This window comes from Lentinula edodes, assembly GCF_021015755.1.
Source record: "Lentinula edodes strain Le(Bin) 0899 ss11 chromosome Unknown C8R40scaffold_78, whole genome shotgun sequence".
NCBI lineage: Eukaryota > Fungi > Basidiomycota > Agaricomycetes > Agaricales > Omphalotaceae > Lentinula > Lentinula edodes.
In genome coordinates, this window is record NW_025764384.1 from 1 (window position 1) to 21551 (window position 21551).

General features: G+C 45.6%; 9 protein-coding genes across 9 annotated transcripts; 6 read left to right on the top strand and 3 right to left on the bottom strand.

Annotated features, from left to right (window-relative positions):
* On the bottom strand, positions 1–839 carry C8R40DRAFT_857623 (uncharacterized protein). The gene is made up of 2 exons (XM_046236466.1): positions 373–839; positions 1–308 (listed from the first exon to the last, which is right to left on the bottom strand). The coding sequence occupies exons 1-2, from the start codon at positions 648–650 to the stop codon at positions 104–106; spliced, it is 483 nt and encodes a 160-aa protein (XP_046079126.1). The 5' UTR covers positions 651–839; the 3' UTR covers positions 1–103.
* Position 840: 1 nt separating this feature from the next.
* C8R40DRAFT_857578 (kinase-like domain-containing protein) lies at positions 841–4065 on the bottom strand. The gene is made up of 8 exons (XM_046236465.1): positions 3785–4065; positions 3643–3728; positions 3511–3594; positions 3193–3452; positions 2773–3142; positions 2649–2710; positions 2501–2601; positions 841–2442 (listed from the first exon to the last, which is right to left on the bottom strand). Exons 1-8 carry the CDS (start codon positions 3909–3911, stop codon positions 953–955), a joined length of 2580 nt encoding a protein of 859 aa, XP_046079127.1. The 5' UTR covers positions 3912–4065; the 3' UTR covers positions 841–952.
* Positions 4066–4145: 80 nt separating this feature from the next.
* On the top strand, positions 4146–5444 carry C8R40DRAFT_1241824 (uncharacterized protein). Its single transcript, XM_046233554.1, has 8 exons — positions 4146–4204; positions 4257–4309; positions 4368–4379; positions 4435–4513; positions 4591–4711; positions 4769–4840; positions 4892–5073; positions 5128–5444. The coding sequence occupies exons 1-8, from the start codon at positions 4184–4186 to the stop codon at positions 5296–5298; spliced, it is 711 nt and encodes a 236-aa protein (XP_046079128.1). The 5' UTR covers positions 4146–4183; the 3' UTR covers positions 5299–5444.
* Positions 5445–5549: 105 nt separating this feature from the next.
* C8R40DRAFT_1178247 (dihydrolipoyl dehydrogenase) lies at positions 5550–7520 on the top strand (the record flags this gene model as incomplete). The annotated part of the gene is made up of 9 exons (XM_046232839.1): positions 5550–5579; positions 5628–5736; positions 5794–5843; positions 5895–6030; positions 6085–6659; positions 6729–6927; positions 6986–7246; positions 7301–7392; positions 7455–7520. 9 exons carry the CDS (start codon positions 5550–5552, stop codon positions 7518–7520), a joined length of 1518 nt encoding a protein of 505 aa, XP_046079129.1.
* Positions 7521–8357: 837 nt separating this feature from the next.
* On the top strand, positions 8358–10332 carry C8R40DRAFT_1062948 (S-adenosyl-L-methionine-dependent methyltransferase; the record flags this gene model as incomplete). The annotated part of the gene is made up of 10 exons (XM_046225494.1): positions 8358–8600; positions 8657–8731; positions 8790–8844; positions 8893–9016; positions 9067–9120; positions 9173–9393; positions 9455–9603; positions 9662–9716; positions 9777–10081; positions 10153–10332. The coding sequence occupies 10 exons, from the start codon at positions 8358–8360 to the stop codon at positions 10330–10332; spliced, it is 1461 nt and encodes a 486-aa protein (XP_046079130.1).
* A 428-nt stretch (positions 10333–10760) lies between these two features.
* C8R40DRAFT_857701 (uncharacterized protein) lies at positions 10761–12027 on the top strand. The gene is made up of 3 exons (XM_046236467.1): positions 10761–11159; positions 11222–11322; positions 11381–12027. The coding sequence occupies exons 1-3, from the start codon at positions 10938–10940 to the stop codon at positions 11793–11795; spliced, it is 738 nt and encodes a 245-aa protein (XP_046079131.1). The 5' UTR covers positions 10761–10937; the 3' UTR covers positions 11796–12027.
* Positions 11663–14439, bottom strand: C8R40DRAFT_857761 (cytochrome P450). The gene is made up of 13 exons (XM_046236468.1): positions 14100–14439; positions 13986–14041; positions 13841–13933; positions 13784–13790; positions 13562–13727; positions 13445–13508; positions 13308–13392; positions 13149–13255; positions 12999–13093; positions 12705–12934; positions 12456–12654; positions 12264–12395; positions 11663–12209 (listed from the first exon to the last, which is right to left on the bottom strand). The coding sequence occupies exons 1-13, from the start codon at positions 14290–14292 to the stop codon at positions 12131–12133; spliced, it is 1506 nt and encodes a 501-aa protein (XP_046079132.1). The 5' UTR covers positions 14293–14439; the 3' UTR covers positions 11663–12130.
* Positions 14440–16739: 2300 nt separating this feature from the next.
* C8R40DRAFT_1164124 (Decaprenyl diphosphate synthase-like protein) lies at positions 16740–17519 on the top strand (the record flags this gene model as incomplete). The annotated part of the gene is made up of 3 exons (XM_046230449.1): positions 16740–17122; positions 17178–17327; positions 17378–17519. The coding sequence occupies 3 exons, from the start codon at positions 16740–16742 to the stop codon at positions 17517–17519; spliced, it is 675 nt and encodes a 224-aa protein (XP_046079133.1).
* Positions 17520–20192: 2673 nt separating this feature from the next.
* Positions 20193–21520, top strand: C8R40DRAFT_1136256 (isoprenoid synthase domain-containing protein). Its single transcript, XM_046229377.1, has 4 exons — positions 20193–20337; positions 20399–20527; positions 20590–20878; positions 20934–21520. The coding sequence occupies exons 1-4, from the start codon at positions 20276–20278 to the stop codon at positions 21291–21293; spliced, it is 840 nt and encodes a 279-aa protein (XP_046079134.1). The 5' UTR covers positions 20193–20275; the 3' UTR covers positions 21294–21520.
* The last annotated feature ends 31 nt before the right edge of the window (positions 21521–21551 follow it).

Sequence of the window (21551 nt, forward strand, 5' to 3'; positions counted from 1 at the left end):
CTCAATCCTACGAGTCCAGGACCATGGATCTGACGGACATGCACCCGCCTCAAAGCCCTGACTCATTTCACTCTAGCTCCATACAGGGTCATTCAAGTTTTGGTCAGAAGCCAAGGGAGGTTGAGATAAAAGAAGAGAAGGCAAAGCTGGAGAAGAATATTGTGAAGCTGGAGGTGAAGATGGAGAAGAAGGAGGATGAGTGGAAGTTGGAGAGGGAAAAGTTGGAGATGAAAATCGACAAGAAGGAGGAGGAGTGGAAGTTGGAGAGGGAGAAGCTGGAGAAGGAGCGGAAGGAGGAGAGGGAAAAGCTGGAGAAGGAGAGGGAAAAGTTGGAAAAGAAGGAAGATGAGTGGAAGTTGGAGAGGGAGAAGCTGGAGAAGGAGCGGAAGGAGGAGAGGGAAAGGCTGGAGAAGGAGCGGAAGGAGGAGAGGGAAAAGCTGGAGATGAAAATCGACAAGAAGGAGGACAAGCTTGAGAAGAAGGAAGAGGAGCTGAAGGCAGAGAGGGCAGAGTGGAAAGCAGAGAGGGAAAGGCTGGAGCGACAGATTGATGCATTCAAGAATGGGCACACTCAGAGCGGGTAAATTTCTGTCAGTGATGACACATTGGCTCTGCTTAGGTGACTTGCTAAGCTCTTCCTTTGGTTCCATTCACTTTCCTTGAATCCATTCATGTAGATACACAAACCTTCACCTGTAGAACATTTCACCAGTTCATACACTTATCATTATCTAATACCTGTGGTTGCCTTCTCTATTGTATGATGTCTATAACTTATAGGTAGCTAAAGAAAGCTAGAGTGTACACTTTCTCAAGATGAATATGGAACCTGAAACTGTTAATGTTCATCCAGCAAACAAAGTTATCAGTAAAGCTACAGTGACAATTACTCAGTACATATGTTTACACTGCATCTATAGGTATACAAACTTTTGAGCCCTCGGATGATAAATTATGCCACAGAACGACGAAATCGCCCTAATCGTTTTTCCAGTACAGATATATCCTCCATAATCGCAGCATGCTTAATCTCTAATTCATCTAAAGTCTCATGCTCGAACGAGATAGTCACACTAGTGGTCGCCCTGCGTCTGAGTTGGCTTCGGCCGTTCGATATCTTTGAAAGGGCTTCATTTGAGATCCGCTCTGAATGCCCGTCGAAATGCTCTGCCAAATTTCCCTCTGGTTCCTCAGCATCAGCACGACTTCTTGCAGGTCCAACGAGACTGGCGGACCCAGACCTATTTCTTCTGGATGTACTAGGGTTCGAGAGGGATATGCTCGGCGCCGGCGCCAGCAGCGCACTATTACTATAACTCCGACTGGTGATAGAAGGTGTCCCAACAAGGCGTTGCGAGAACGTGCTCGTTAACGTCGGAGTCCCGCTGCGCTTAGACATCATGCTCATCATGGACATCGCGGACCCCGGACGCGGACTGGGACTTGGACTTGGAGGCGCTTCTGAATAAGTGCCCATGGAGGTGTCTCCTTCCGTATCGGACCCTGTGGTGAGCCCATCCCCAGATTCAGAACCACCATTCCCGTCTTGGACGTCAGTCCCAAAGATCCGAGAGATACCACTCCCACTCGAATGCGCACTAAGTTCGTATCCGGCCTTTTGATATCTCGAAGAAATAGAAGAGAGGTCCGCATCTTGAACGAACCGTAATTCTTTTCTGATAGTTGAAGTGACGCTCGAGCGACTTAAGGAGGACCTCCGAGTCACCGTCCCGGTACGGTTCGCGAAAGAGGTCAATATCCGAGGCTTACGACCACTCTCGAGAACCTTTTTACGAGCACTCATTCCAATACAGTCAACGAGCTGCTTCATAGCTTCTCTGTCTGAAACGGCCCTGCGAGTCACTGTGCGGCGAACAGCATTGCTCCCTAACGAACGCGGAAGAGTTTGAGCATAGTAAGGCGTAGCAAGCAGATCTGTAGTAGGCCGGACTGGGGTGCTGAACGCGTGAGCATGACTTGGAATCGAAGGGGTTGTCAGGCGGGCCATGTTACTACTAGGCTGGGGCAAACTTCGTCCTTGCGGAGTCGGAGTAAGCCAGGCCGAGGGAATACGAAGAGGACGAGGTGTACTATTCCACTTGGGTAACGGCGCGGGTGATAGTCCGGTGGGACTTCGTTGCTCGTTCTCAGCGTTTTCTGTCATGTGCACATCCGGGAAAGCATCCTTGGTAGGTCCCCAAGAGAAACCGATAAAAGAAGCGGCGCTAGTACTGCTTTCAGAAAGGGGACCGCTTCCCTTGAATGAGGGAGTGTCATGAAAGACAGAAAGTCCTGGGGAGGATGACGCTGCCGAAGATTGAAATAAAGCTGAGAATGCGAAAGGTTGGGAAAATTCTTCTGACGGTCGTTCGGACGTATCAACTTTGGCTTCAGGTATTGAGTATGTGAACTGCGGAAGATGAAGATTTGATGGTTTCGTTTCTGCATGAGGTTCAGTTCGGCAAAATGACGGTGAATGACATGAAAGGCATAGACACACGTTGGGGAAGAGTATGCCAATCCACACCGACGAAAAACGGATGGTTGGTAATTTCTGCGAAATTTCTTCGACCGAGGCGGAATTCTGCATCAGTAAGCAACCTGCAAATCCGTAAGTGTGGAAAATCAAGTCAACACTGGTGACACACCTTCGCAGGAAATCTTGATACTGTACAGATAAGGATACATTAAGATTAAATTTGAGACTCCTCTGACGAAAAGGCCAAAGGTGTTAGACTATATCGAAGAATCCAGACGACGCTGATGACTCACTTGATGATCCATGATCTTCAAATATGTTCGTCGAATGTCGTCTGCAAAAAAGGGAGCTACACCATATGCCATCTCGTACAACATTGCGCCGAGACTCCACCAGTCTGTCTCTAAGCCGTAGACTTCGTCCTCATTGGTTAATACAGGGTCCTGGCTATCCTCAACTTCCAAAGCGACCAGAGCCTGCTCGTGGGCTTTGAGAATTTCGGGAGAGATATAATCACAAGTTCCGCAAGGAACTAAACAGTATTGCTTTGGTACAAGCCGACTACCGTCTTGAGAAGGAGGTAACACGGGAGCGGCAGTGCCGAAATCGATCAAAAGAATGTGAGCAGTTTGTGTTATTACGAAGTTGTGTGGTTTGACATCTCTGAAAGTTTAGTTAAGAATGAAGACACGGCTGAGTGCAATAAAGCGCACCGATGGACGAAACCCTGGCTATGACACCAGTGTATGGCACTAACGATCTGTGGTGCCCACCACCTGAGATCATCTTCGGAAATCCTTCCTTCAAGTGGACTAGATTCGAGCACATCCCAAAGAGTTCCACCTTCGGCATAATCCATAACAAGATTCAAATGAGTAGGAGTATGGAATGCGCATAACAGATGCGGAACCCAAGAAGTTTGAGTTCGAAGTGCTTTTAACAGAATATCGCGTTCGAATTGCGGTGAACATTGCTTAATAATTGAGAGAGAAATTGAGAAGAATATTGGGGTAGATGTCAGGTTGACTCACTTCGCGAGTGCGCAGAGCAAACTTTTTCTCAATCGACTTTCGGATATAGACGCGACTGTCCAGTTTGCAGGTGACAACGTCGATCTGCAGCTAATGAGAAATATACAAGCAAGATATTTGAACATCACTGACCACACCGTATTGCCCGTATTCTAACGTGCCAAGAACCTGTAGATCTCGGTCTTGAAACCGTATCTCATCGACTTCAGTAGTTTTTACTAAATTAGAAAAATCAATACGGAGGCAAGATCGGAGGTTATAAGAAATTAAGGACCAGTTTTCCCTATGACATTTTGGCCATGTAACAGACGATCAAGACCTAATCCGTCTTCGTCTTCGTCTCCTGAGCTCTTCAATAACTCTTGAAGGCGCGTTTTCCGCTGGTCCCACGACAGAGACATGCATTAGCCCAAATTGGTGGTCGAGGGTTTGAGTTCCACGTATTAGTCCTCAGAAGTGTTAAGCAATGGCAGCACGCCGAAATATTCTGAAACCTTGAAGGAAAGTAAAAGTTTTAGTTGAACCCAGGTTGAATTTCAATCGAGAGAAACGCAGACTTGATCTCGTGACAATACGGGCCGTGATTCCGATAAAAGTGATGTCACTCCAGATCTGAGGTCATCGAAGGCGCTCACATTTGATTTTCCTTTCCAACTCTTTCACTCGATCCATCATGTCGACGTATAATGTTACTGTTCGTAGTTCTCTTCTGTCTTTCGTCCTTTCACTATTCTAACTCTATACAGGTATCTGGAATTTCTCCGACCACCACAGAGACTCATCTTCATGACTTCTTTTCGTACGAACTCATTCATCCCCAAATTCTTATCCTCCGATGACATTTTCTACTCCATCAGATTTTGTGGAAAGTGCGCCTATCAATATCGCATGCCACCGTCTTCCTGTTCTGATATATCACTACAGGATCGCCAGCATCGATCATAAGGGCACCGAGGCAGCTGTGAATTTTGAGAAACCTTCCGCTGCCAAGACGGCGTTGATGGTGCGTGTTGTGGATGTCGGAACGCCACCAGGACCACTGTCAGAACAAATTCACCGAATTGACTAATCCTCATCTAGCTCAATGGCGGATCTCTCGATGGTGCTACGCTCACCGTCACTTCCGACACTGTCCACCCGGATGAACCTGAAGACAGTAAAGATGAGCATATCGACCAAACTGATAAACCAAGGGCTGGAAGTATGTTAGATTTCCCCCATATAGATTTAATTGGCTTTACAATTATTTTCATTGCAGTCGCCGCCGAATATTTGGCTAAAGGATACACACTTTCTGATTCAATTTTGCAACAGGCTATTGAGATGGACAGCAAGTCTTTCGATCATCTTCCGCCTGAATCTCAATAACTTGGATCCATAGAACAACGGGGAATTTCGAAAAAGTTCCTATCATATTTCAATAGCTTAGATACAGGCATCGGGTCTAGAGCTTTAGGTCCCGATAAGACCATCTCTGGTAAACTGCAAGAGACGTTGGCAGCAGCGACCCAACAAGCGAAAACAGTTGACGAACAGAAGGGTGTATCAAAGACTGCGCATGAGGTACGCGCAGTAAAAATATTACTTCGCGCACAGCTAATAAAAACAACGGCGTAGTACTACACAAAGGCTCTGGGATCTCCCTTCGGCAAAAAGGTGTTCGAGTTCTACACGTCGACCTCCAAGCAAGTCCTCGACATCCACGAGGAGGCGAAGCGAATTCACAGCACACATAAAGCGACCACCACTCACCCAGAAACTCCTGTTACCACAGAGAAGACTGCTTGATTTTACAGGACAATAATATTGGTTTCGTGACGAGTAGGTACACTACTTATATAACAATGTCGTAGGTTTCCATCAGGTAGTAAATATGTACTTTATTGCGCGAATTGTACGAGCTCGATTAGGTTCGAATATCATTACGAGAATTCGATGACCTTTCCGGAAGATAAGATAAGATAAATAATAGTAGCGCTGGAATAGTTACGCTTTACATAAGCGACAGGCTCCTTCCGATTTCCTCCTCCTCGTCTTCGATGTTGCATCTCCAGAAAATAGCCCAGAGGGTTAGTGCAAACACAATTTGGGTTCTAAAAACTCACTTTATCATCCAGGAAACTCCTCGCAGGCTGTCCCAATCTGCTCTCCGAATTAGTCAGTCACGGACTCGTAGAGGTTTCGCGACTGCTTCAGAACCATACGAAGTTATAGTCATTGGCGGAGGTACTTTGTAATACCCACTATTGAACCTTCTCGTTGCTCACAGGTCTTTTACTACAGGTCCAGGAGGCTACGTCGCTGCTATTAAAGCTGCTCAGCTGGGACTGAAGGTTTGTAATCAAGCAGCCTCACCGCGAAAATATTGCTGATATAATGCGCAGACAGCATGCATAGAAAAGCGCGGCGCCCTCGGTGGAACCTGTCTCAACGTTGGATGCATACCTTCAAAAGCAATGTTAAATAATTCGCATATGTACCACCAAGCCCAACATGACATGCAGCGTCGAGGTATTGATGGTGAGCTGGTGAAATGAATCGTCGATACGTGCCGAACACCAAATCATTTTGCAGTCTCCGGTGTCAGTCTCAATCTTTCTACTATGTTAAAAGCGAAAGACGACGCCGTCACCGGTCTTACAAAAGGCGTTGAATTCTTGTTCAAACAAAATAAGGTTGACTACATAAAGGGTTCCGCTTCCTTCGTCTCTCCAACCACCATTTCAGTCGCCTTGAATGACGGAGGTGAAACACAAGTTGAAACCAAGAACGTCATTATTGCTACTGGCTCAGAAGTTGCACCGTTCCCTGGAGGTGGAATTGTGATCGACGAGGAGCAGATAGTCAGCTCAACCGGTGCCCTGTCACTACAAAAGGTCCCGGAGAAAATGGTTGTCATTGGGGGAGGTGTCATTGGTCTTGAGCTTGGTAGCGTTTGGAGTCGACTCGGGGCAGATGTGACCGTGGTCGAGTTCTTAGGCGGTATCGGTGGCGCGGGTATCGACGAGGAAGTTGCCAAACAGTTCCAGCGAAATCTCACAAAGCAAGGATTGAAATTCAAATTGAACACCAAGGTGCTTTCTGCCGAAAAAGAGAACGGCAAAGTCGTTCTTAAGACTGAGGCTGCGAAGGGTGGTAAAGAAGAAACTGTGAGTTTGATTCTCCCGGGGTTATCGGTTCCGACTCTCATGCGCTGTTTTCCCTGTACGAAACTCTAGCTTGACGCCGATGTCGTCCTGGTCTCAGTTGGTCGTCGTCCCTATGTCACTGGCCTCAACATCGAAGCTGTTGGTCTTGAGATGGACAACAAGGGCCGTATCGTTATTGATGACCAATTCAATACTTCTGTGAAGAACGTCAAGTGTATTGGTGATGTCACCTTTGGACCAATGTTGGCACACAAAGCCGAGGAAGAAGGTGAGTAATTGCTGCTTTGCTTTATTGTCCTACTCTTATGCAAACTTACGCTTGCCAGGTATTGCTGCTGTCGAATACATCAAATCTGGTCACGGACATGTCAATTATCATGCAATTCCTGCCGTCGTTTATACTCACCCGGAAGTAGCTTGGGTCGGAAAGAACGAACAGGAACTCAAAGCCGCTGGCGTTCAATACAGCATCGGAAAATTCAACTTCACCGCCAACTCACGGGCCAAGACTAACCTTGACACTGATGGATTCGTCAAGATCATAACGGAGAAAGAGACTGACAGGATTATCGGTGTCCACATCATGGGTAGGTTGATTCTTCTTCGCCTCTTAAAATACACGCTTAAATCAATGGGCGTAGGCCCCAACGCTGGTGAAATGATTTCCGAAGGGGTGTTAGCTATGGAATACGGTGCCAGTGCTGAGGATGTAGCACGTACTTGTCATGCCCACGTTAGTGTTTCCGTCAGCATTCTACCGTTAGTTCTAGGCTCATCGATGCTTTTGATTTATAGCCGACTCTCAGTGAAGCTTTCAAGGAAGCTGCTATGGCTGCATACTCAAAGGCGATTCATCAGTAGAAATAATTGAATGCAATCTGTTCATAGCGTCTTTTCATTCTTTACTTGGAATTTATCATTAATACTCATGTAATTCGTTGATTTCCCGAGTGTGGAATGAACTCGCCGTTTTCGACTGCTCCCGGACTGCTCGATAGGTATGCCGCCAAAATCGTGGCAGATGTTTTCGGTAAGTTATCCGTATGTTTATTGTGGAACTTGCAGGTAGTGGTTTATTCTTGCGACTGAACTCCTTTTGGTCTTCATTCCGTTTTCATTCTTGTTGCGTGGACGTCTACCAAAAAAACATACTAACGTATAACAATCCGATATCAAATGACAGATAGGTTGAAATAGATCAGTATTTTTTAGTCTAAGAGAAGGTGATTACGACACTCGTTAGCATCGTCGTTAAGAATGTAATTCTTATTGGGCCTCTTCGCCTTTGCAGGATGAAGCCCGGATGAACTTGCTGACGCAAGAATGGTATGCATATCTATCATATCTATTGTCCACCTTGATTAGGATAGGCTGGTAACATAGGCCTTCAAGGGACTCTATACTTTCGTCTCCCCTGACTTCGAAACATACCGTTTGGAGACTTTTCATTCTTCATCAACTTGTATGGGGAAATTGTGCCCCTGTCAAGAATATATCTGACCTACAGTAAGACTTTCTAGTCTGTTTCTCATATCTATCCAAACTGGTACAAGCGTCCTTTCGGAACAGAAGCGACAGCTATGTATAAGCGCAAGTCTATTAGATGGAGCTATCTTTTGTGCTTAAAAGCCTCTTCGAGTGAACGCCGCCGATGCCAAATTGCACATCTAGGATTCCCTCCTTTATCTGTATTCGTCAATGTCTTCTGAAGTTCAACGCCTGCTCGACACCATCACTGGGGCCGTCAAATCACTTGATGTGGCTTGCTCTAGCAGCGGGACCGTAGTTCCGAACATTAACGAGCCTTTTCAACCTTCCTCAGAAAATTTTCGCGGCAGTCATGAAGCTTTACAAGCTGCGAGGATCATTAGCGCGGCCGCGTTGCAGCTAGAAGCTATTGTTGCACCACCCCAAGTCGTTTTGTATCATGTTGTAGGAGGGGTAGGTCAAGATCGTGCTCAAAACTTTTTTGGTATTTTGATATCTTAGTTCCTTAGTTTTTCAAGTCAATGGCTTTGCGAGTTTGCTTGGAATCTAATGTCACTGAGATATTGAGAGAAGCTGGATCAAAGGTTTGTACCTTATAGCTCCGGCCTTTTCGCACTGTCAATCTTTTTCGTTGCCTTTTAGGGGATGCACATCTGCGATATCGCTAAGCATAACGGTCAAGATTCTCAGAAGCTCGGTATGTGTTTGCAAATGTTCTTGGCACTTTCTGCTCATTATGTACAAGCTCGGTTTCTTCGTTACCTTTGCTCGAACCACGTCTATAGGGAGGTCTCCCCAGATGTATTTGCGAATAACCGCGTTTCAAGTCTACTTGACACCAAGAAGTCTATCGAAGAACTTCGCTCCAGGTAACCTTCTCAAATTTAGATCCATACAGTTTTTCAACAAGCTTTGGCAGACCGCTCGATAAATACAAAAACACAGACGGCATGGCAGCGTTAGCGGGACACCAGTGAGTCTCGAGCCCTTTGAAAGACTCGCATCAACGAATCACTCTACCTCAGTTTAGATGAATGCTTCAAAGGTGCAGCGTACGCTTGGGAAGCACTCAATGACCCAAACATTATTCATGCTAAAGAACATATTGGTACACCACTTAACAAGGCATATAACTCACAGACGCCATACTTCAAGTTCATTCAAAATGACGATCGTCGCCGTCTCCGCTTTGACGTCAGTATGCAGGGCATGGAAAGACTTCAGCCACCCGATACAACCTTGAACGGTAGTGTTATATTGCTTTTTCAACGATGTAGCCGTTACTCAATCGCTCATTTCTGTTTCAGCTTTTGATTGGGGAAATTTGCCAAAAGGTTCTAAAGTAGTGGACGTGGGGGGTGGGGTCGGGAGTGTCTTCTTTCCCTTGGCGGAAAAATTTCCTGAACTAAAACTGGTCATTCAAGACTTACCTGGAGTCATTGATAACGCGAAGAAAGTATGTATGATTCTGACGATCAAGCGTTCCAGTTTTGAGGACATCTTCTTGATTTCAGATATGGTCAGAGCGAATGCCATCTGCGCTGCAGACTGGACAGGTCAAACCGGAGGGTGAGCTCAAATAGCTTTCACAAGTTGTGAATGTTCAGAAACTTACCTTGACATGTAAAGCTCACAACTTCTTCAATGAGCAGCCTCACAGAGATACATCAGTGTTTTTTTTGAAGCATGTCCTTCACAATTGGTCCGACAGCAGTTGCGTGGAAATCTTGAAGCGACTTCGGGATGCTTCGGGAGAATCAACCAGATTGGTTATAATGGATAGTGCTATGCCTTACGTGTGTCGGTCTCAAAGTCAGGAAAACCCACCCACAACCTCTACATGTATACCAGGGATAGAACCAGAAGAGGCACCAGACCCCTTATTGGCGAACTATGGGGCGCTGAACGAGATGTCCTACGTGCTCGATATGGTGGTAAGGAAGTTCCGATTTACTTCTCGAAGTTCCCGCTGTGCATCACTGATGGAACTCCTCGTGCATTTCAGATGTTTGTGATACTTAACACACAGGAGCGCACATATGAGCAGCTAAATAGCTTACTAAATGACTCTGGATGGTCTGTTTCCTGTGTAAGACGCAAACCAGGGGATGCTGCTTTCGTCCAGATTGAAGCCAAACCTCAAAAATATGAATCTGATAGTACTAGTAGTCAGGCAAGACTATAGCGCGTATACTCACGGGCTAGTACGCAACTACAGACGTAGCGTCTGCATACATTATTTTCAATGTTTCATACGTACTCTTCTGCTAATCAATACGCAGTTTTCGTACCATATACGGTCGTGTTATGAGCCTTTCGACGTTACCAGAGTAGCCGCCCCAGTTTCTTCCCCAGCACCTCATTTGAGCCTTCCGTGAGCTTGAGGGTACGGAAGGCCAACAAGAGTCTGACGAAGGAGACTCAACCACGAAAGCACGTTAAATTAAATTCAACAGTGCTTCAAAGCGGGAACAGCCGGATCGCATCCGAGCTCATCCGGTATATATTAGACAAACTTCTCTTCGACTAGAACCGCCACGATCTCAACGAGCCTCAGCAGGTCTAGCTCCGCTCTCTCAACTCGCTCAGACTCAGTAAACCTCTCCTCATTTGCGTCCCCAACTCCTTTCGCTTCCAACACTGAACACCGATTTCGCTGGACATAGCAAGAACCGATTCTGTATTATAGTCATTGTCTCTGCCTTCGCCTTACGGAAATCAATATCAGACTAACGACGAACGAGCTCCTGCTCGATAATCGCTCGTTGTACAATCAAATCCAATTCAAGCATGATTCATACTCGCCAGTCTTCACTCTTCTTTCTGTTATTTTTCGGGTTATGTCTCCTCAATATTCGCTTTGTTGCTGCGCGACTGTATCCTACTCGCCCTGTCAACAGCACAGTATACCACTGCGGGAAATGTGATCCCATTACGTGGGTAGACGATGGCAAGAATCCAAGCATGCAAAATTTGGGGTTGCTCACAGTGGATCTGTATTGTCGGGGCCAAGTACGCGCTTTTTCATAATATCGAAAGCAAACCATCTCGCTAACTTGATATCTCCTGCAAAGTATATCTTCACAATCGAACAAACAGACCCAGACGCAGAAATGTTGATGTTTTGTCCTCCTTCCCCTGACGACTTCCAATGGCCGCAAAACTGTGATGGCTAGTAAGCTCCATTTAACTTGGGTTCTGGTTTGGGCCTGATACGTTGATCTTGGCAACAGCACTCTTCTTTTCAATGGCGATAACCCTAGTGAAAATTCAACTATCTATACTCATGATTTTCATATATCCGGTACTTCTCGTGCGGCCAGGTTCGACATCAAGAATCACACGGTGGACGAAAATCCCATTCTCAGAACAGCATTGGGGGTCAGTCCTCCATCTACATTATCTTCTACGGCTTTTGTCAACCTACCTACACCGACCGCTCCTGCTTCAACTGTGAATGGGCGACCTCAAAGTTCCGATACAAGTGCGACCACTGTTTACGCTGATCCTCTGCCCGGTTCCAACAACGCTAATCGTCCACATCACAATAGCGCCTCCTTCTCGAGAGGCGTCGACATGGAAAAGTTGAAATTCCGATTTGTTTTCATTGTTTGGCCGGCATTGATTGGTATTTCAATGGCCCTGTAGATGGTATCATTGGGTTTATTACGCACCACGCGACACCTCGAGATTTTTTGCGAAGATTTCCCAATGCACCCCCTTTCTTTTATTTGAACTGCGTAGCACTCATTGAATTCGATTTGTGCATCCTTGTACTATATTCTGTATCTAGTAAACCATGTCATTATTGTTCGGGAAATCCATGTACTGTTATTGAAGTTCATCTCTATGTACTTGGTATTTGTAGATCGGATATAAACACGTCGAACCACCTGAATGAACAGACGAAGGCATGGAGTATCTATCTGTGTATATATCCGGTATTCATCATTAGGTATCAAGCAAATTGCGCAGCTTCCATCTCAGCAACTTTTATGTTGAATCATCCCCCGATGTACTCCATCCCGGGGAACGACTTTACAGTCAAGTGAAGTCGTGCCGCTGTAATTTCATTCAGTTGCAGTAGGGAACACACTCAATTCAGCAAACACTCACTGGATCACTCCCGACCGGCGAGCTGTAGATGTCTTACCAGATTGCCGCAATTGAACAATGTCAAAACATTTGAGGACAGATACAATCGTGATCCATACTGATGCCTCTGCTAAGAATCGTCCAGGACATTCCCTTGACAGAAGTAATTTGACGGTCAGCTAAGATTTGTTCAACCTAAGATGAAAGGCTCACCTCCTTCCGAATCCAAATACATAGTCCCGAATGGGACGAGCACCACCCCCTTCCAGAAATCTTGTCGGATCGAAATTGTTTGGTGATCCTTTGCCGTGTTCGTGGCGTGAAATGCTACGTGAGTTTGCAAGAATGACGGCGCCTTTCGGGATTAACATTCCCTTGTAGACATCATCCGCATGAGCACGGCGAGGGAAGCCTAACTCTATATCAGCTATGGACGACAGGAAGCATTTTGTTTCATAGTACCAGTCGGAACAATGCTCTCCCATCTTATAACCTCCTGTAGAAGTGCATTGAGGTATGGTAGGGATTTGCGGTCGCTCATGGTTGGTAGCCTGGTACCTAGGACACGGTCCAATTCTTCTTGCGCTTGGGCTTGTACTTCTGGATTTCGCGCCATTGCTTTGAAGAAGACACGAACAGTGGAGGTAGTGCTCTCTGCCGCTGCCATAAACATAGTTCCGGAAATCCATTTCCTTCAACATTGAAGCTCAAATGAGACACTGCGACGGCGAAAATATTTCTAACATAAAAACATACATCATTTCCTGGAAGTCCTCGGTTTCAATATCACCTTGAACCTCTTCGCTGGATAGAATAAGAGACACAAAGGAAGGGTGAAAAGTCGCGTCAGCCTGGTGGATCAATGTCATTCAGAAAATGTTGTTATGTATGACGAGTGTTTCTTACTATGCGTCTCTTTGCATCTTCAAATGGTCTCCCAAATGCTTCATTGACCAACGCATTCAATTGCTGTGCATCGCGCTTGAAGGAAACCCAAGAGGGTAAGTACTTCACTAGTGGTGTGTCTAGACATACTGAGAAAATGTGAAACAACAGGGTACGCACGGAATGGAAGAAAATCTACGATTCGACTTCCAGGAAGAACATTTCCTGCAATCTTATTTATGCAATCCATAGTAGTTGTGATATACTAGAAGAATTCGTCAATTTGCAAGTTAAAAGTGCGGGAAGCAGATATTTACATGTTGGTTCGTTCCATCGAGTGTGATACCAAAAATCAATGACAGTGCGAGCTGGATGTTCCTCCTGAATCTGGTTCAATATTCCCATTCAAATTACATATGGGCATAGCAGCTTACCGCTCGAGCACACTTTCGAAATCTTTCGGCAAATTTAGCAAATCTTGCATCAAGATAACAGCATTATCCTGTAGCGCAGGAGAGTACTGGCGTATGGCACTAGCTTTGAAAGCCAAGTTTGCAATACGACGTCCGCGAACACTCTCTTCGGAGTAATCCATAAAACCTAAAGACGAACAGATAAGTGAACAAGAAAAAGCATGGTAGAAGCATCTTCATCACCAAAACTCTAGATAAATTTGAGCTTTGTGATATTGACCGGCGTAATTATACACTTACTTTATCGAGTCCCACAAGCTCCCTCACAAAAGGCATTTTCGGACGGTGTGAATAATTTCCCGCACGCCTTTCAAGAAGGTCAACGCAGCATTCCTGAATTGATCGTCGGTAGCTGACATGGGTAGTGATAGATGTGTATCCATACCAGGGTATTGAGGAAAATGACAGTTAAACCAAAACATTCCAAGCTGACGATGTCACCTATAGGTTGCAGTAGCTCAGCACTATCTCACAGTCTGATATAAGAATATTAACCGACCATAGGCATCCTGCCAACTATCCACCAAAGCCAATAGGTCGTCTGTCTTGAGGAGATCAAGGAGATTTCCAAGAATCCAGTTGCGAGGAGGTCCTGGGGGCAGCTGGGCCGTGCGGCGCTTTTTGTCGGCTGCAATAGCTAGAAGAGATAGAGATACGAGGGAGAGTCCACTGGCCAGAATTACTGTAAACATTGTGTGCTGTATATTTGCGTAAGGAGATCGGGGTAGACAATTTCTAGAGGCAAGAAATGACTTTGTGTGATAGCCGGTATATATTTCGAAAAGCTCATGACTACCCAATTAATATTTCGGCGGTGAAGTGGGCAAACTGTTTGAGATTATCGATGAGTACGCAAAACGAAACGCCGTGGTGCGGTTTGATCTTGTAATTACATAAGCATTCTCGCCGCTCGGTACGGCCCATCTCGTGAATTTTGTGGCCTGAATCAACTAAGATGCACTATTACTTTGGCGTCAGATTAGCAAATTTCCAGCGTAGGGAGGCGAAGAATCGACCTCAAGTGGTAAGAATGTTACTAGCACCAGGTTGGACAAGAACTCAGCGCCCAAGTATGCACTATATACTGGACAGTAATTTTGCTGGCAAAACTGCACCCTTGAAGTCTGGTCAAGATTCCAGGGGCCTTTCTCGGTATTTCACAAGTCTACAACCTCGACTCCAGGATGAGCCGCTTTCAGTTTTTGAATAGAACAACCTTCCCTTCATACTAAATGACTGTGGAGAGCTCCATGCCGCACGGGTCCTCCATCCTTTTGCCGTGGAAGGTTGCCTCCCTCCCAATCCGCCCCATTGAAAGCTAGGTCCCATTTACACGGCACCTTCATGGGGCTGTTCCCACCGCATGGTGCATAATTTTGTGGAGAGTTGGTATTCTATCGAGTAGCCAGTCGGCCGCAGGAGCTAGCTATCTTCACTGTATTGAGGTGCGCTTGTCTGTTTCAGTACCAGTTAACAAGCTGAAACTGACCCGTCTCTGGAGTCTTCCTCGGTCCGAGTCAATCTCGAAGAAGAGCATGACTATTACTGGGTACGACTCATTGACTGAATTCATTTGATGCAGCGGAGCATGTTATAGCATAGCTCATTGAGACGAAAATTGTCGTCCGCTGAAGGTGGCAACAGTCTTGAATATGAAATTTGTGTGATGTGTATTTAGGTATTTGGTGAATTTTAGTTGCTCATTTCAATTTTCATTTGTATTGAAGAACATCATATATAAAACTTCTTCGAAGGGCTCTCCGTTCATCTTCATACCATGGAAAACTTAAAGCTTAACGATCCACGTTCTCACCTGAATACTTGTCTTCTATTCCTAATCATCATACCTTCGATGTATTTCATCGGCATTTCTTGGCTGACATTTGCAGCAATTCTTGTGGTTACTATGACCTTCCTTGGTATACATCTTTCGGCAACGGTTCGTGTCACTCCTGCTGGCCTCAGGCTCCTTGGAGTTGTTGCAGGTTTAATGCTTCAATTACAAGATCCCCGGTTTGCTCTCCTGGTACGCGAATTGTCACAAGTTTATGCTGATTTTTTTCTAAAACTTGAATGTCAAGGCCTATTCTCGCTCAAACACTCACCGAGATTTCATAACACATATCATCAAGACTTTCATGTGCACTGCGGTGTTAGCAGATGATGCATCTGAGGAGAAGGAACAAACTGTGCGCTGGATTCGTTGGTTGCATCGCGATCTTCGAATATTGAAGGTTACCGACGAGATCCGACAACGGTTTGACATACCAGAGGATGTTCTGACATATGGCTACGACAATGCAAGTTACATCTCGCTGTTGGATGCCATCACATGGAGCACTCTGTCTCTCCAGGAGCGCTTTGGAAATCCGTGAGCTTCAGTCATGAAATCCGGCAGATCCCATTACTTGGAGCCGTTGAATCTACACTTACCGGTTCTAGGTCGTACCTGCTCACGTTATTTCTGTATACGGTCCTCGCGATTGAGGTAGAGATACTACCGGAGCATGTTCGCGAAGAGTACATGCTGATGTTCTTTCGGACATGGTATAGTCGTGTTTTCCAAAGATGCATTGTATGGCTTTCAAGTTGTTGGGTGATCTACCCCATGTCTGCCTTGCTTCCTCCAGTACGAGTTGCCTTATGTTTCCTTCTGTTGTTGGATCCCTCGGCATGGCCTTCATTCTTGGTAGGCTGTGATTCCCGGATTTTGTGGCTCATACTCAATCCGTTTCAGGAATCATGTCGTGAGATGCTTTCAATTGATCCCATAGAAGGTACCCCGACTCTTGAACCAGGAGACACAGGTTCTGCTCTCCGATGGCTTGCTATGAACTCCGGCACCTGCGGGAAATCATTCTTGCAGACTGCTCTAGTTCTTTTGCTCGATATGCAACATCAGTCACAGGAGGCAAGAGGGACGAATAAGATCTTGCCCTGGATGGCCTTGATAGCGCAATCAATAAAACTCGTTTTGACTACTTTCTACTGTGGTGTTCGGAATGTAGTTGAAGACGTCTGCACGCTCATTCATGCCCGCCGGATGTTCCAAATGAATATCAAAGGTCCAAAACATAGTATGTCTTGAAAGCATTCGCTCAGTCTTATTAGATTCAAATATATTGCAGTTGGATTTGTGATGGATGGCAACCGGAGGTACGCAAAATTACACGGGCACAAGGCAGTCTGGGGTCACTGGAAAGGTGCCACTACTTGGTTGGATCTCATCGAATGGTGGACATACTTCAATACCAACCAGAATCACCAAGTGAACTACACAACTTTCTGGGCCCTTTCCAAAGAAAACCTACAACGTAATCCCGAGGAACTTGCAGGACTTTTCGCAGTTTTGACTTTGACATTCCGGTCTATTGCATTCACTGCCAGCATTCATCGCTCCCGGGTTCGTGTCCGCTTCATTGGAACAAAGAAGGGACTTCCACAGCATGTCATTGACGCAATCAACTTATTGGAGAAGAAAACGGAGAGCTATTCGCATGCTGTTATGCTCGTCGCTGTTGGGTCCGTCTCTATTGTTCTATGTCTGATATGTTCATGTTTTTCATGCAAATTATAGATATGGTGGGAGGGATGAGGTTTTATCTGCTGTGAAAGACGTGATAGATTCTGGGGAAGAGCTAAATGAGGAGAATGTCAGTCGAAGGACATTTTGCTCCAAGATAGCTGTTCCCCCAGTGGATTTAGTCATCAGAACTTCAGAGAGCAGGTCTGTCATATTTTTTTTTGCTTTCTAGTCATTTAATGAAAGATACATAGGACAAGCGGATTCATGCTATGGGATACACAAAGCACGGAGCTGCACTTTATCCATGACAAGCTGTGGCCAGAGCTCAGTGCACGGGACTGCATGCATGCCATTGAAAGCTTTGCATCCCGTGAAAGACGGGGTGGAAAATGATATGTATACCTGTTGAGCCGCTCCAAACTGTCCGATAACCAGGGTTCCAAGTTTAGTGATATTTCCCATTTCTTTCCTATGTGAATTACAGGATTCCGTCTTTGGACAGAGAATCTATCAACATTTGTATCTCAAGTACATAGCAAGTACATATAGTAATAGACATCATTGATATTCCGGAAATTTTTCTGATACCATACACTACTGCGGTTCCGACTATGCCATAGCGGAGCTTCCAAATTGCTCCTGTTCAAAACAAATATTTCCGTTACCACCGGAGTATCCTATTTGAGAATGATTTTCATTGAATGGGACGTTTGAGATATAAAAACCCTTGAATGTCCCAATCCTCCGTCATCATTCTCAGCATAAAATGCCTCGCATTGTTCAATACCAACTACCAAATATTGACCTCCTCCTGGACCGTCAATCCCGACCAAACTACAAAGTCAACCCATATCACCCCGAGTTGCAAACAGAGTTTATTTCATTCCTTGACAAGATTGATCATGCTATCAGTCCCTGTTCCTGTCATGACATATGCAAGCGCAGCGTGGTGGACGGGGAAGATTACGCATGAACGACTACTAGAGAAGGTACAACACCGTGGACTACGACTAATCTGTGCAGTCTTTCGCACTACACCCATAGCAGCAATGGAGATTGAGGCATCTATTCCACCGGTTCGGGTGGAACTTAATCGCTTGAACCGAAACTGTGCATTACGATTCAACAAGCTAAGTACATCCAACCCCATCATACAAAGACTTGATAATACATGGAGAGCAGGAAGGCCACCATCGCGCCCCCCAGCTGTCCACTACAAGCTAAATCGGAAGGGCAAGAAAGATGAAAACCGCACAACCCAACTCCAGAACATTGCGCGCCTCACCAACTCTAGCGACGAACGCCTCCTTCCCTTCTCCACACCACCATGGCGAAGGGTGGGATCAGACTTCGGAAACCGACTCCGCTTTATCCCACCACCACCTAAAGGGAAAGAGGAAGACAAGAAGAAGAGAATGCACAAACAAGTCCAAGAACACAAAACAAAGCTAAGTATCCTTCAATCACATTCAAAAAACCTGTGTATATATACAGATGGGTCTTTGAAACCCATCCGCCGTATACGGAGAGCAGGTGCGGGACTAGTGGCCTATCAGAATAATATAGAAATGTTCAGCCGAAGCATTGGGCTGGGCTTTCATGCAGAAGCATATGATGGGGAGATTGTTGCACTCAGCTATGCCGCGGGCCTTGCAGCAAATATGTCCTCCCAAGATGACTCTATCACTCACTGGCAATTCTTCACAGATAGCGCTTCAAGCATCGACTCAATATTCGACACCTCTCCCAAGCCAGGCCAAGTGTATTGCTCTAACTTCTACCGAAAAGTAGTGGAGTTTCTGGACTCTGACCCATTACATTCAGTTGAAGTGGCATGGGTGCCGAGCCACATAGGTATAATCGGCAATGAACGTGCTGACTTCCTAGCCAAAATGGGAACAGAACAGAAAAATGAGGCAATGTGGGGGAGGTCACGATCAAATGCTCTGCAGTTAAATAAGGTGCGGGCAGAGAGAGAATGGAAGAAGAAATGGGAATCACGTTCAACCTATGGGCGTTTCGCAATTGCCAACCAGCTCCCACCCTCCCTAAAACCAACAAAGCGGCTGAAGGAAACACCAAGGGAAGTGTTCGGACGACTAACACAATGTCGGACAGGCCATGCCTTCCTAGGCGAGTACTATGCTCAGTTTGTACCTGGTGAGAACATTAACTGCCCTTGTGGCGAAGATCTGCAGACCCGCGAACACATATTACGTGCCTGCCCTCGATATGACAACTTTCGGCACATACTCAGGAAAGCATCAGATGATATCTGCTTGAAAGAGATACTTGGAACGGAGGAAGGAATTGAGGCCCTCACAGAGTTCCTGGAAGAAAGTGGGGCATTCACTAAAACAGGAAAACAGCGCCCAATTGCTGAAGCACCAACGTACACACCACTGGGCATCGGGGAGGAACTTGAAGCCATGTTCCATGGCCCAACCGGGGAAGAAATGACTCCGGAAGCTGATTGGAGGGAGGAGGTCATAGACTCCGACAACTCCGATACCGAGATATAACAAACACAACCTATACCATACCATACCACCACCTACTAGCCGAAACACAAAACCCGAGACCGTTGGTGCGGCAAGCTCACAACTTGCTAGCGTGGGTTTTGGCTTTCCTGTTGCAGGAGATGTAACAGGTTAGCTGCCCAAGTCCAGCAAGAGCCAGATAGGCCACAGAGCGGATACGCCTGCAATGTGGACTTGGTTTTCCCTAACGGTTATTCTCCTTACACGGGCAGAGTGTGAAAACTTTCCTTTTCCTTTATCAGGCCATTTTGCTGGCTGAACACTACTTTATACACTACAAATACATACCGAACAACCCTACGACCCACAGCTCTACCACCACGCAGGGACCCAATCAAGGTGTACCCATATCAGAAGAATGGAGAAAGGCAACAGACAAGGATATTACTTATTTGTTTCCGTGACTCCCCGCGCCTTAGTACCTAGACTTACTTACTTGCGGTTAATGAAGAGTTTAAAAAAAAATAAAAAAAAGCTATCAGTCCCTTTCAGAGAAAAGTACGCATTATCTAATATTTGATGGGTTAAAGAATACTGGCTAACTTTTTGAAGGAGATTGAGGGAGCACAGCTCCCGCTTTGTGCCGCCGCCTATGCACCTGATGCGGATATGCCACAATTGAGGGTGTATTTAGATTACTTTGTCTTGCTTCTTTTGGTTGAAGTCATGAGGTGCGTGAATTTTCGCAATTCATTTTATATATCTGGATTGCAAAAGTGACTAGGCTGCTAGCGACGTTTCCAATGCCCAGGCAGGCCAATTTGATTTGGATGACATGATCAACCTCTTGAATACTTGTTCCGACAATGAACCTTTCGACACATCTAAGCAAGAAGACCCCTTGGTACATCTCGCTGCAAAGTGAGTCCTTGATTAGACCTTTGGATTAATAAATGGCTCACATGCATCATTAACCTGTCCAGGTTTGCAAGGAAATGCTTCCCTCCTCTTTCTGCCTTATATCGTTATGATGCAACTCAAGGTACCATTTTGTACCTTCAAGCAGCTGCACAGGAAAATCATGATCGCATGAACACATCAACCTTCACAGTAGACTCGTACCTTGCTCACCGCCGCAAAGTAGTAGCCATACATCCTGTTATTGCTTTCAACCGGTGGATGTCCCAAGTTAAGCTGAGCCCCGAGATCCTGCAAACACCGGCTTTTGAGGGCCTACTGGAGTCGACAATTGATCTGATTGCACTTCCCAATGTGAGTAGTATGTATTGACCATTTTTTACAATGATTAAGTCAACGTGGCTTTCAGGATCTGATTTCCTACAAAAAAGAGAAATCACAAGGAGAAGACATCCACAATCTTGTATCGGTAGCTATGGTTGATCCTGCCATTCCAGTGAAGTCAGGAGACATTCAGGCTGCACTGGATTTTGCAGGTGTTAAAATATCAGAGGCTTATCTTCGCTTTCAACAATGCAAGCTCGATGCAATTGCACAGACCGCGCCTGGCGATTCTGAAACGCGGTCAGAGATAATGCGCTATGTAGATATTTTACTGAAGACCATTGATGGGAACATTGTATGGCAAATTGATCCTAGGACGGTACGCTACCAGGTCTTTGAGACCCCCGAAGAGCGCGCGCAATGGTTGGTATCAATTTGCATTTGAGGATTGTTGATAAAGGGAATGAGGCTTGTGGTTGATGATTTGCATGGAGTCATTGGTAATTGATACAGGGGACTAAAGGAAAATTACTTGGTTCCATGCCATGGTATTACTTAGGAGAAGTTTTCCACGTAGTGTATAGCACGATGGACTAAATGTCTTTATCGACCATTATGAGAATTGCATTCTAAGATGTACTCATACGATGGAAATCATAAACATATGCAGCGAGTACAAAAAATTGAAGGAATTATATGAAAG

Excerpts from the sequence above, each read along its gene's own strand:
- C8R40DRAFT_857761 (XM_046236468.1), bottom strand. The coding sequence starts at position 14,292 with ATGTTTACAGTAATTCTGGCCAGTGGACTCTCCCTCGTATCTCTATCT. Across the intron at positions 13,094-13,148 it reads AAGATGCAAAGAGACGCATA|GCTGACGCGACTTTTCACCC; the intron begins GTAAGAAACACT and ends TTGATCCACCAG. Across the intron at positions 12,210-12,263 it reads CGCCGGTCGGGAGTGATCCA|CGGCACGACTTCACTTGACT; the intron begins GTGAGTGTTTGC and ends ATGAAATTACAG.
- C8R40DRAFT_857623 (XM_046236466.1), bottom strand. The coding sequence starts at position 650 with ATGGAACCAAAGGAAGAGCTTAGCAAGTCACCTAAGCAGAGCCAATGT. Across the intron at positions 309-372 it reads CTCCTTCCGCTCCTTCTCCA|CTTTTCCCTCTCCTCCTTCC; the intron begins GCTTCTCCCTCT and ends CTCCTTCTCCAG.
- C8R40DRAFT_857701 (XM_046236467.1), top strand. The coding sequence starts at position 10,938 with ATGATTCATACTCGCCAGTCTTCACTCTTCTTTCTGTTATTTTTCGGG. Across the intron at positions 11,160-11,221 it reads ATCTGTATTGTCGGGGCCAA|TATATCTTCACAATCGAACA; the intron begins GTACGCGCTTTT and ends TCTCCTGCAAAG. Across the intron at positions 11,323-11,380 it reads CCGCAAAACTGTGATGGCTA|CACTCTTCTTTTCAATGGCG; the intron begins GTAAGCTCCATT and ends TCTTGGCAACAG.
- C8R40DRAFT_1241824 (XM_046233554.1), top strand. The coding sequence starts at position 4,184 with ATGTCGACGTATAATGTTACT. Across the intron at positions 4,514-4,590 it reads CTGCCAAGACGGCGTTGATG|CTCAATGGCGGATCTCTCGA; the intron begins GTGCGTGTTGTG and ends ATCCTCATCTAG. Across the intron at positions 5,074-5,127 it reads TATCAAAGACTGCGCATGAG|TACTACACAAAGGCTCTGGG; the intron begins GTACGCGCAGTA and ends ACAACGGCGTAG.
- C8R40DRAFT_1136256 (XM_046229377.1), top strand. The coding sequence starts at position 20,276 with ATGCCACAATTGAGGGTGTATTTAGATTACTTTGTCTTGCTTCTTTTG. Across the intron at positions 20,338-20,398 it reads CTTTTGGTTGAAGTCATGAG|CGACGTTTCCAATGCCCAGG; the intron begins GTGCGTGAATTT and ends CTAGGCTGCTAG. Across the intron at positions 20,528-20,589 it reads TTGGTACATCTCGCTGCAAA|GTTTGCAAGGAAATGCTTCC; the intron begins GTGAGTCCTTGA and ends TAACCTGTCCAG.
- C8R40DRAFT_857578 (XM_046236465.1), bottom strand. The coding sequence starts at position 3,911 with ATGTCTCTGTCGTGGGACCAGCGGAAAACGCGCCTTCAAGAGTTATTG. Across the intron at positions 2,711-2,772 it reads TGAAGATCATGGATCATCAA|AGGAGTCTCAAATTTAATCT; the intron begins GTGAGTCATCAG and ends CCTTTTCGTCAG. Across the intron at positions 2,602-2,648 it reads TATCAAGATTTCCTGCGAAG|GTTGCTTACTGATGCAGAAT; the intron begins GTGTGTCACCAG and ends ACGGATTTGCAG.